The sequence below is a fragment of the Oreochromis niloticus genome, linkage group LG13, assembly GCF_001858045.2.
Source record: "Oreochromis niloticus isolate F11D_XX linkage group LG13, O_niloticus_UMD_NMBU, whole genome shotgun sequence".
Lineage (NCBI taxonomy): Eukaryota > Metazoa > Chordata > Actinopteri > Cichliformes > Cichlidae > Oreochromis > Oreochromis niloticus.
The window spans coordinates 13,265,513-13,277,742 of NC_031978.2; the positions used below are offsets into that span (position 1 = coordinate 13,265,513).

At 41.2% G+C, this 12,230-nt stretch overlaps 1 protein-coding gene across 41 annotated transcripts in view; it reads right to left on the minus strand.

Annotated features, from left to right (window-relative positions):
- ank3a (ankyrin 3a) overlaps window positions 1-12,230 on the minus strand; it is a 118,444-nt gene that overhangs the window by 23,808 nt on the left and 82,406 nt on the right. For 21 of the 41 annotated variants that reach the window (XR_003213541.1, XM_025897635.1, XM_025897631.1 and 18 more), the window contains 13 exons: window positions 11,800-11,923; window positions 10,488-10,499; window positions 8,131-8,233; window positions 7,251-7,301; window positions 6,604-6,713; window positions 5,714-5,746; window positions 4,608-4,832; window positions 4,301-4,455; window positions 3,394-3,605; window positions 2,985-3,192; window positions 1,707-1,803; window positions 473-701; window positions 229-354 (listed from right to left, as the gene is read on the minus strand). Coding sequence is in view for 40 of the 41 variants with exons in the window: in XM_025897635.1 (XP_025753420.1) it covers window positions 229-354; window positions 473-701; window positions 1,707-1,803; window positions 2,985-3,192; window positions 3,394-3,605; window positions 4,301-4,455; window positions 4,608-4,832; window positions 5,714-5,746; window positions 6,604-6,713; window positions 7,251-7,301; window positions 8,131-8,233; window positions 10,488-10,499; window positions 11,800-11,923 (1,685 nt within the window). In the remaining variant the exon portion in view is untranslated. The remainder of the gene's footprint in view (window positions 1-228; window positions 355-472; window positions 702-1,706; window positions 1,804-2,984; window positions 3,193-3,393; window positions 3,606-4,300; window positions 4,456-4,607; window positions 4,833-5,713; window positions 5,747-6,603; window positions 6,714-7,250; window positions 7,302-8,130; window positions 8,234-10,487; window positions 10,500-11,799; window positions 11,924-12,230) is intronic. The other 20 variants (XM_025897650.1, XM_025897643.1, XM_025897648.1 and 17 more) reach the window with 11 other exon arrangements.

Here is a 12,230-nt window from a genome sequence, read left to right on the forward strand (position 1 = left end):
TAATTACAGGAGTAATTATCAATGCACCTCAACCTACTGCAGTGTTTTTATATACAAGTAAAGATATAACAGGGAAAAATATAATCCATTTATAAGCATGTATATCAAAGAACATGAGATAATTAATGCAGACTCAAGGAAAGGAGAGTTGTTTCTGAAATGCACCTGTATAAAGGAGGCTACAGTAAATGCTAACAGAGAGTGTGACAGGAAGAACACATCCTATACCTTTACGTTGAAAGGAAGCCTGTTTTCCTTGAAGGAGAAGAAGTTAAATACCAGCTGCTGCCCGCTTTTGGCAAGAGGGGAAAGATTGCCATAACAATCCACGTAGATCGGCTTGCCCTCAAGAACCTACAGAAATCCATTATCCAAAAATATAGAATCACAGCACATTGTTTTATTTTATCTGTCAGTGCAGTTTTTATTAGACTCTCTTACTGCAGAATATTTGTTTGCATGCCCATCCCACCTCAATATCTTTGCTGCGGGCCACCTCCTCAAAGTTCTCCTGCTGCTCGAGGGTCTTGTCCACTTTGTCGTCCGTCATGCAGAAGCAGCGCAGCCGAGCCTCAACAGCATCATTCATCTTGGCGAACACCACAAATTTGGCCAGGTACGGCACGCAGATCAGCTCCCGGTATAACTGAGACGCTAGACTCACCGTCTCAGGAATCTGGTGACAGTCTGCGAGCCAAAACCTGAGGGGGAAAGATCCGAGGCAACACAAAAAGTAAATAAATAAAGCAGTTTTGTATGAATCTTCTCACAGGCCTATAACAGTCATTCTAAATAATAATCTAAGCGATCAAACAAACTTTGCTATTTCTCTGAAGGGTGCAAAAAGACACATGACATCTGTGTAGTAATCTAATTATAGAGTACTCTGGGTGCTCTGTTAGTATCAGGCTACACACTCACCACATGATTTAAATCAAGTTAGGATGGAAAATCATGACTTTGCGTAATGTAACTGAAAGGTTCACTTCCTGAGGTCAGTTTAGCAGCATACTTCAACAATTTGTGGTTTGTTGACTTTGCACCACATGGTTAAATGTGTAACTAAGTGTAACCCTGTCAGAGGGGAACTCTGTCAACTAACTGGTTGTATTTTTGAGCTTTTATCTCGTGGTATATTTGGGCATTCACTGCCAACTTCTGCAAATACACTGTCAATATTTTGAAGCTCACAATAATGTTTTCTGGAAGAGAGTTAAACTCTCTTGGGTTACTTGTTGGGACTTCCACTGAGGTGAGACTAGACCTGCAACTAACTGCTTTTATTATCAAGGCCTCCAGAAAATATAAAATATACATTGATATTTGATATTGATAAGTATACACTGAACCAACCATACTTTAACTTATTACTTTTATTATTGATACATCTAGTCATTATTAATTATTAATAAAGAAAGTTATACCCGTTTCTAGGGCTCGATGTACTATATTCTCCCTCCACAAATGTAACAGTTTCACTCCATAATTAGTCCAATTAGTCAAAATTGAGTAATTTTCTTAATACTTTGCCATCCAAAATACTCTGATTATTCAAGTCAGAGCTATAACATGGGTGCCATTTGTTTGTCTGTCTGTTAATCAGCAAGATCATTTCATGACAACTGATTGACAGCTGGAGCATCGGTATATACATGCAGTGGTCCAGTTCTGATTTGCCGTGTGTATAACATACGAGGGTGTCTCACCTGGCCGAAACATTTGTGGTGAAGGAAACGCAGTCAGTTACAAAGGACAGTGGTGTGGTTCCTGTGATGTCCTCCCACTGCGCAGGGGAGGTTCCTCCTGCATTAAAAACAGGGACAAAAATTTAGCTCACTGCCTTTTCAGCATGGGCAGTTTTTAGCTTACGTAATCGCTGTTCTTTTATCGTCTTAGCTCTGCATTTTTTACTATCAAAGTAGACCTGATGAGACTACTCGACTCATAATGATTTGTACAGTGCTGTGCAAAAGTCTTAAGCTATTCCTTAGGTTTTAAAATTTCATTTTGTATATTTTCCTCGAAAAATGGAAAATGGGTGTACTGACATGTGAAAACATAAATGGAAACAAAGTAGATAAGGCAAAAGCAGAGTTTTCACAATTCTAATAAGCTTGAAAGTCAGTATTTGTTATGACCACCTTTATTCTTCAACACACCCTGAACTCTCTAAAGAAGCTTTTATTTAATTTCTTTAAGGAGCTTTCAGGAAAAGTTCTCCAGGATTCTTGAAAGACATTCAAAGCTCTTCTTTGGATGCTGGCTGCTTTTTGTTCCAATAATCACACACTGCTTCAACAACGTTGTGGTCCTGGCTCTGGGGAGACTCATCCATGACTGAGAGGGTTCCACTGTGTGTTTGTCTAATCAGGTATGATTTTACTGCATTGGTGATGTGTTTGAGATCAATCTCATGCCCCCCAAAAGATGGTATTGCATAGTGAATCTTTCTGCGTTCATAATTCCATCAATTTTGACAGGATTCCCAACACCACTGGCTGAAATACAGCCCCAAACCATGACAAAGCTTCCACCAGGTTTTACAATAGCCATAAACACTCACTGTTGAATCTCTCTTCTGATCTTGTCTGTACATATTGAGTGCTGTGAGTGAGTGCTTGACATTTTCTAGGCCTGCCAAGTGCCTTTTCTCTACTTAAATGGTTCATATTTAGGGCAGTGTTAAGTGGCTTAACAAACACAAAAAAGTTTCCTCAGAAAATGCCAAGGTAAACGGACTGGACTGAAAATTTATTAAAATACAGCCAATTTCCAAAGAAAAACTTCCAAAAATTTGGAAGCAAAACAGAATTAATGATGGGTGGCTCAAGACTTTTGCACAGTGCTATATAATAATAAAAAAATTAAAAAAACAAATATAAGTATATAAGTAATGTAATGACTGTCAAGATTCTGCAAAAGCTGTTTGCATAGAGGTACCACAAGAGTATTGTCATGCTCTACTAATCCACAGGTCGGCTTGCCTGTGATGCTGCAGAGGAGACGCAGGCAGGGTGCAGATTCGCCTCGATGGCCGCTGGGATGGCCTTCTGCCGATCTAGGTGGGACAGGGATCGTCATAGTGATCGGCTTGTGGAATTTTCTTCTCCTCGGCTCTACAGTGACAATGGGGCTGAAGGTGGCTCTGTTGCCAAGGACTGCCCTCACCATGTCATCTGGCACAGGCTGGGCCTAAACAAAAGGCCAGGAAGATGTACAGAAAAAAATATTTGGTCAATTAAACTCAGATTACTGCCAAATCAGGCAATTTTAAAATATTCTAACAAATTAAGGGATCTCAGCAGTTAAAAGGAATGGTAAGGTAAAGAAACAAATCAGTGCACAGTCATCATACAGACCAAACTTAAGTGGGCATTAGGAGTCCTACTGTACCTGCAGGCCAACACGGATCTTCTTGGTGAGAGCTCCTGGGGGGAATGAGGCCTGGACCATGGGAACAGTACTGCTAGAAAGTACTCCTCCATCAGGACCCATATGATTAGATTCCTGCTTAATCCGCGACACCACAGCAAAATACTGTGGAAAATCTCCAGTGACGATGCGGCAAATACGCTTCTTCTCCAATTCGGCAGGACTATCCAGCTCTGCAGGAGGAGAAGAAGAATTTCACACACACACACACACACACACATATATATATATATATTTATATGTGTGTTTGTGTACTTATGCACTCATAAACAGATATTTGCAACAGATATGCAGTATATCTGTTTATGTAATTTCCATTTGTATTTTGAGTTGATCGATGGTATTTCTGCAGGCTTTGTCAGCTTAGAGGTAAAAAAGCAAAAATAGGACTGGGCTGAAATGCACCAAATCATCTAATGATCATTAGATTTTTATGAGCTCTTTTAATTAATCTCCATTTGCAAACAAAGACAGGAAGGCAGAAAGTTTTATGTTGTAGTAATCAGATGATAGCTGTTCACTGTACATGGAACTCAATGCATCCAAAAGCAATTTGCTTTTGTAATTAACTATCTATCCATCTTCTGCTCATCCAATTCCAGGTTCTGCGAGGGGGGGGGCTACCCCAGTTGTCATAGGTCGAGAGGCAGGGAAGACCCAGGACACAGAAAGCCATTCACACTCACATTCGTGACTACATCCAATTTAGAATCACCAATTAACCTAACCCCACTAACTGCATGTCTTGAGACTCCAGGAGGAAGCCTGAGTATCCAGAGAGAACCCATGCAGAACATACAAACTCCACACAAAAAAGCCCAACAATGGTTGATAAAATGTGGACCACACCAAATAACCTTCCTGTTACCTTCATCCATTCCAGAAAGCAGCTCTGTGAGGTCTTCTGGTCTGGTGTCAGACTGGTGCTCCTTCCACGTGTCACCATTATCACTCCTCAACACAATCAACTCCCTCTCTTTCCCCCGCATTGAACCAAAATGAGGGATCTCCACAATCACAGGACTTTGAGGAAATAGAGCATAAGAATCTTTGTTAAACTGCTGCACAATCTGAAACCACTTTCTGTGTCATGATTTGTAAGTAGATATTTAAAAAAAAAAAACCAAAAAACCTTTGATTTGCCTCCTAGCCTACTACAAAAAAAAAAAACCTACCCAAGGAACTGAGCCCCAGCAGGTCCGACCTCCACCAGTCGGCTGACCAGCCCCTCCCCCTCTACCATGGGTGGAGGATAGGCCAGTTTGTGTCTTTTAGCCAGGCGACAAGTAATACGTGTGGGTGCCGTGCATTTCCTGGGAGGGATGATGATGCGCATGCCATTGTGGCGGCTGCCCCTCATGGAACCACCACGGGCATCCACCATGAAACTGACCAAGAACCTGCCAGATGAAGAAGAACATTTCAGAGTAGGAAACAAAACAACGACAAAAGAGAAAGATAGACTAAAGCTACGGACACAAGTGAGGAGGACGATTCCCATGCTGTGATCACCGTACACCAAAATAAAGTGAAGGAAAAGACAGAAAGTAACAAAAACAGAGAAAGAGGAAGAGACAGGACAATAGAGAGGAGAAAAACGATGCTTTGAGTTCTGAAACTTGGCTGTTCTCACCTTCACCTGCCTCAGTTTAGGGAATTAAACACTGTGTGAAACTAAACTGGATGCTAATGAACTTGTAGAAAGTTTAGTTTCCAGGTCTGAGGCTGTAAGTGAGCATGTGCCAAAGATTCAGCCCCTGTAAAGCAGCATTAAGTGGTCAAATATTAAACACCAGCACTAATGTTTCAACTTGGGTCGATACGATCGATATTCTTCAAATCAAGAGCACGTTGTGGCGTCCCACGAATACACCCAATTACACAAATAAGAAGACGGAGTAGGTTTTGGGTAGGCAAACCTGCAAACCTGCTTGTGCGGCTTTAATTTAAAGCCACACATTGAATTCTTTTTCCCCATAAGTGTTGCTTGCTAAGCATGTTTAAACAGTAGAATTCCTGTATGTTTTGGCAGAAGACTGAGTTGTTATTTTTTATGTGTAATGAGAGAGTAAGGTATAGCACAATAAAGAAGGACTCCCAAACATGTCGACTACAAACTTCTAAGATCTAAGCAGTGCAAATGAAACACCAGACCACACAGATGACAAAGGCACAGACGGGAGAGGGAAGAGACAGTGACGAGATGAGAGGGAGACAGAGGTGGAGGAGCGAGTGACATCACTGCGCCATCATGGGTGAGAGCAGCAAACTCAGTCATCACCTGGAGTCATACTGAGGGAGCGGGGAGGAGAAGCTGCAAAATAAACACATGGGAGACAATGCAGGAGGCAAACCCCCAGAACCTAGTTTTAGTAGCAGTTCCATAATCACTGGTGGGATCTCTAATGACTACTCGAGATGAAAGAAGACTAAAAAGGTGAAAAAACAAGGGATGCAGTAAAAATAAGGACAAAAAAATGAGGACAAAATGACAATGAACACAGTAATATTTAAATAAACAGGCAGGCTTACAAGGTAAAATAATGTGTCATAAATAGAAAGAAAGAACCAAAACTTAAAATGATAGATCCCACTATTTAAATTCTCAGCAACACCAAAGATATTTTCAGTTATGTAAGTTCTGTGCAAAGACAGCACGCTCCATTCTGAGCAGATCTTAACACTTTACGATGTCATATATTCAAAGTATGTAAAAGACGCATCGGTTTATCTAAGTGAAACACATGAGCCACTGTACCACGAGCTCACAAAGTATGCGGTTTGTTTCCGTAATGATAAAAACAGAATGATGTCAGTGAACGTGGGGGAACTCATCGGCCATGTCTCTGGTTTTATGGTATAACGCGAGAGTTTTAGAGGGTGAAGTGTGTCTTGTTGCTTTAATGTAATGTGTACAGTAGCAGCACTGCAGAAATCCCACAGCCCTGCACCTTGTCTGCATCAGTGCTGCAGAGTTTGCTGAATATTGACTCTTTGGGGGAGAGCAAAAGACAGTAAAACATTTGCGTGCAGTAAGCATATAAAATGTGTGATTTCTGCAAATAGTTATATGAATGCACATGCAGTATGTGTGTCGTTTCACATGTACTGTAAGTGTATGCATGCTGGGAAACATCTTCCCAGGCTGGATGAGAGTGCAGCTGTTCTTACCCAGAGTGAATTGGGCTAGACACAGTGTTGTGGCTGTGATCCATAGTGTCAGGAGTCCAGCTGTAGCGTCTCATACACTCCGAACTGTAATCTCTGGTCACAGCAAGGTGCTGGTTGAGGAAGATCCAAAGACATGGTGAAGAGCACAGAAAGTACAGAATGGGTTAAGAAGAAAAAGGATGACAAAGAAAACTGACAGCAGATTTGCAAAACTGACTAATGGATCCAGACAAAAGGAACAAGGTGCAAGATGACAAAAAGTGAACAAATTATCACTCACTGCAATGATAGATATGGGCTGATTACATTTACCGCTTCTATTTCACCAATGTTTTCCATCACTGTCCATGGTCTTACAACAGCCAGGACAAAAAGCACTTCAGGCGCATAAATAAAAGATGATACTATATAATTATGATGCCTGAGAAACTTGAAACTAAAGATCAGCTTTAATAAAAGAAGAAGGATGTGAACACTGAATCTTGGAACTCTTGTACACCGAAAGGAGCATGGGAATGACTTATGGCAAAGACCCAAAACAAACAAATATACAAAAAAGCAAAACTTGAGAAAAATGGAAGCTGAACCACTGTGAGTGAAAAATAACAAAGCCGACGAATGAGTCAGACATCCAACGACATTTATACCTTATTGAGTGGGTCAACCAAGTACGAAATGTCTTTACAGACACTCTGAAGCTTAGGGAAGAAGAAAAACAGTTCAGAAGTCGCATTATAGGTACTAGATGGCCCACACAAATTAATTTATGGTGCCATGCTTCACTGCAGGATTTGTGCTCCACTGAGGAAAACGATTTTAACTCCTTGAATACCTTGATTTTGATTTTAGCATCTACATTCAATAGGTGACTGTAACTGAAACTTCACTCATCAAAAGCCAGATAATTCAAAGCAAACATAATCTCATATATATAATATTTACAGGTTAATATAGCACCAATTTACCAGGAAGCTTTCTGACATAAGAAAGAGTAAAGCAGTGTTATTAAATATTCATATGATTTCCAAAACATCTGCTTTTATAATTCAAGACAACTACAAAATATCGTTAAGTTTTGTTTGGGATCTTGGGTGATGCTGAAACAAATATTAACAATAATTTCAGGAAAAAGAGTTACAGTTTCTTTTATTGGTACAGGCCAACATAAACAACGTAATGACAGATGAGCTCTGCAGAGCACTGCAGTTTTCCCTCAGGAAGCTAAGGGGGGGGGTCTGTCAAAGCTCTTGGGTTTGAGTAAAGCTTTCATCAAGGTGCTATATGCTCACTCTCAGCACTTTGGCAAAAGCAGGCATGGCATTAACACTTCTTCTGTTATGTGAAAGATGAATGAAGCTACTCTGATTCTGCCTTTAATCTATCCGCTTTGTGTTTTAATCAGGCAAGACAACAATTACAACAAAAACCATAGAAGAAAATGTGGATAGGTGACAGAAGGGTAGGAAATAGTGTCGAAAAAAAGATTTTTAAAAAAAGGTAAAGAAAATGACAAGAAATTAAACTTACCGTGTCTTTTGTAGGAGCCAGAATCTCTTCAATCATCATACTGTCTCGTGCAAAGGAGCTCCGGTTGAGCGTGTTGGACCTATCCGAACTGAAGGAGCGGAGGCTACATGTTACCATGCAACCCAGTGCCCCGGGCAACAACAAGTGACGGGCAGGGGGACACGGCATAAAACAAAAAGCAAGGAATCCATTACTACATGTAACCTCCAGGGGTTTCACTTACTGGACAGAGAGTCCAAAAGTAATATGGGGAAAATAGAGAAGCAGAAGAGTCTGCATTTGAACAGGGATAAGATATTGCAGCACGTTATTCAGAGATGGAAATGAGAGTGAGGTCAGTTTTTTGCATTAAGAGATAGAGGGAAAGAGGAAGAGGAGAAGTAGGCGGCCTGAAGAGAAAAAAGACAGCTCTGTCTATACGTCTGTCATGAACACTAGTGTAACTATGTCTGCCTGAATGATGACGTATGACAGAATAGCAGACTATACTTATATGCACCTGGTTGGCAGATAAGAGCTTAAAGTTTTCAATTCTGTGCAGACGTCGTCAATGACAGGAAAAGAAACAAGATTCACTCAAAGGTATTTCAACTGTTAAATCCGACTCAAGCTCAAAGGCTCACCTTCCTTTATTCTAAGATTAGCTGACCTAGACCTGTTTCAAAGGAGCAAAATACAAGAAGAGAAGCAGGTCTTTTCTATCTATCTTGCTGCAGTCTGCTTTATGGCTGTGTGTGGTGATGTGTGCCTATTTTTGCTGCCTCTTCGGCTCAGTGCAGTGCTGCAGATTCATTTCGGGCTTCTTTCTTGTGCTCCTTTTAGAGCGATTTGATCATTGCAGAAGATGTGAAATATTCATTTGATGAACAGTGAATATATATTTTTGTGCGTGTGCGAAGAAGCACTTAAATATCATACGTGAAAGGTGCGTTGTTGTTGTTTTTTTGTTTGTGTAGTTTACGCAGCTTCAACTGTGAACAAAGCTGAAAACTCTGCCTTCGTTTCTCAGAGGGTATACTGTATGTGTGTATTGATGCGCCGTGCGTGAGTGCAAAAGGGGGAGAGTGGGTGAGTGAGGGGGAGAAAATGCAGAGCTCAGCGTGTTTGAGTGGGCATGCTATTCAGCATAGAGAGAAGCCCTTTATTCAGTAGAGCCTGCCTACCCCGGCATCGAAGTTACCAAGCAACTCTGTACGGGCTGAATGGACTCGCTGGCATGGCAGCGCCGCACTATCCCCCCCTCTACTCTGTTCTCACCCCGACCATGTTTGTTTTTTACAGCTTCCTCCTCTTTCTCATTCTGCCCACCCTCCGCCCCCCAAAAACATCAGCGCTTCTTCTTTTCCTTCTGTGTTTTCATTCTTGCTCATTCCCTTTTATGTCCTCCCTGTAGTCAGCTTTTCATTTCTGCGTGTCATCCTTCTCCATAATGATCTCCTTCTCTCTCTGCTTTCTCATTTCCTGAGTCACGACGCTTTAACAATACTGTGAAGTTTATCAGTTCATCCACTCAACTAAAGACTTTTTCAACTTTGCCTCTATCCCACTGCTTTCCTGTAATCAATCAGACCCTGCTCTAACACCTCCTTTCCTCTTTCCACTCCATTCATTTTTATGGGTGGTCACTCATAAAATCTACTTCAAATTTTCAAACTAGCATGTGAAAGTATGAACCAGTTAAGCACTGGGTCGAAGGGATTTTTGTGGACTCAGAGAGGCAACTGTAGGCAACTGAGTCATAGTATATCCATGTGAGTGCTGCTGTGTTCGAATGCAAAGTTTCCATCTCTGCAAACCAGAATTGAACAGCAGGAATCATGCCGAATACTTGTGGGACACTTCCAATTACCTCCAAGTCAACAGATTATTAATCCAATGATGTGTCCAATCCCTGGAAGTTACACTCAGAGACACTCCAAAAAAATATAAGGTGCCACATAAGAAGAAGCCACATCAAAACATTAGTAGATTACTCCACACAGCTCAAACTGAAAGACAGCTCCGCAAAACAGCTGCTGATATTTTCTTATGTCCAGCAAAACTGTCTCTTTTTCACACCTACATCAAAACAATAGACAAAGATTTCACTAAGAGGTAAAAAGTGGAGGGATGATGATGATGATGATCTAAAAATACAACACGTAACAGCAACAATGGGTCAAATACGCTACCACGAACAGAGAAACAGCAACACTGGATGACACCAATGTCCAATGAATGACTGGTGGTTTGAGTTAGAGGTCTTATGGGTGTTGGATTGGGGTTAAAAAGTAGTTCAAAGGGTCACAGGGAAGAGACACCATTCACAGATCTTTTACCTACTACTACTGGTACTACAACTACTACTCTTTTCTTACCTGATTCTAGGGCTAGAATGAGAGACAGGATGCAAGAAAACAAGAAAAAAAGAACAAAATAGCAGAGTGAAAAGCAAATTTTGAAGACGTTCAAGCGTGATGTGACATTGATGCTGTGCTTTTGGTGGCACGCTAGGACAAGGTCGTGCGAATTTTTCCCGTTTTACATGAGAAGGTGTTTGCGTGTATCCAGCCCACTCAAAAAGCAGACCATGCAATGTCAATGTCATAAATGGAAAGGTAAGGGAAAGAAAAGAACTTGCTCAGCATCACACATTCACTGATCAATACATTATTTTATACATTTTCGCACTCCTGCAAAAACAGTCAGCTTAACAAAGTGTATATGCAGTGTATGTATATGTATATGCAGATTTTAGTATATGTATCTGTAGTTTGCAGAGGAAGAAAGTTCTATGGAAACTATGGAAGGACTTGATTATTTGTAAGGAGAAGTCAGTGTAATACTAATGTACTAATACTCTGAAATAGAAAGGGGAGCACAGCTTTTAAGTTTGCATGTGCTCCTCACTGTATCATTGCACAAAATAGTTCTTTCAAACTAACATTTTGCATAATTCAACGTATTATCTCTCTGTCAAAACTTTTTCCAGGATCAGCCCATCAAAACAAAGTCGCTCACGTGGAATCACTCCAGTGTTTCCCTTGTTTGTCTTGCCCTGCTGATGTTAGCAGCTTCCTGTCACAGTCACTGTGTCGTTGTTTTTATCAATCCAGCCATCACAGTGCCATCTGCCATCTGTCAGTGCGGTTACAATACACACTGTGGGGCTGCACAACACACCACCGGAGTGTTTTCATTGGCGCCTGCCATTTTTCCACGACATCCTTTGTCCACTATGTGAAAGTGTAGCTACACCGACACGCAGCTGTTCACCCAGAGCATCAAAGGTATCAAAGCTAGTTAGCCCTTTGTACATTTTTTTTTTTGCCTGAGTTTCAAACAGGGTCACACAAAACGCTGAATCATTTAGTCAGGTTGAATCATTAGATGGCAACTTCCCAGCTGCGCTTTCTGGTGACTTCCATTATGCTGTGTTATTGTGTGTGAGACTATATGTGTTTATGTTGCATATGTATGCATGTGTGTATGCTTGGTGGAGGGGGTTGTGCATTATACTAACTATTCAAGAGCAACAAACACAATATTGTCATATCAACTATGGCATTACAAATCTGTGGATTTAGGGTGACCACTGCAAATATCGCAAAGATGATGTCACACTGTGAAGTACATCAATAGTTTTAATGTGCATATATATAAATATATATAAAAATGACAGGTGCCTACCTGGCTGAGCGGGCTCCTATGCTGAAACCCATGTACCCCTCATGAGGGAGAGAGTCATCCCCCAACTCTTTGAGGTCCTGAGGCCGCAGGTATTTGTCTGTATCCCCAGTCATTGCATCCTCACCTAGTGAAGGGACGAAATCAGAAAACCCTCCTGTTAACTTCAGAAGCTAATCAGGGCAAGAGAGACGATGCGGCACCCAGCAAAGAAAAACAAGCCGACACCAGCCTCTCTTTTATTTGATTAGACTACTTAGAGAGGGCCTTGGCTAATTATCAGCATCCCTCTGTCGTTAAATCAACCCAGACTACCTCACTGCAACTACAAAGCCCACTGCAACTTTTCTTTCTTTCAGTCTATTCTTTTCATTTGTGGCACACCAACAACATGAAGCTGGAACACTCAGCAGCGCCTATGCTGGACTTTAGAG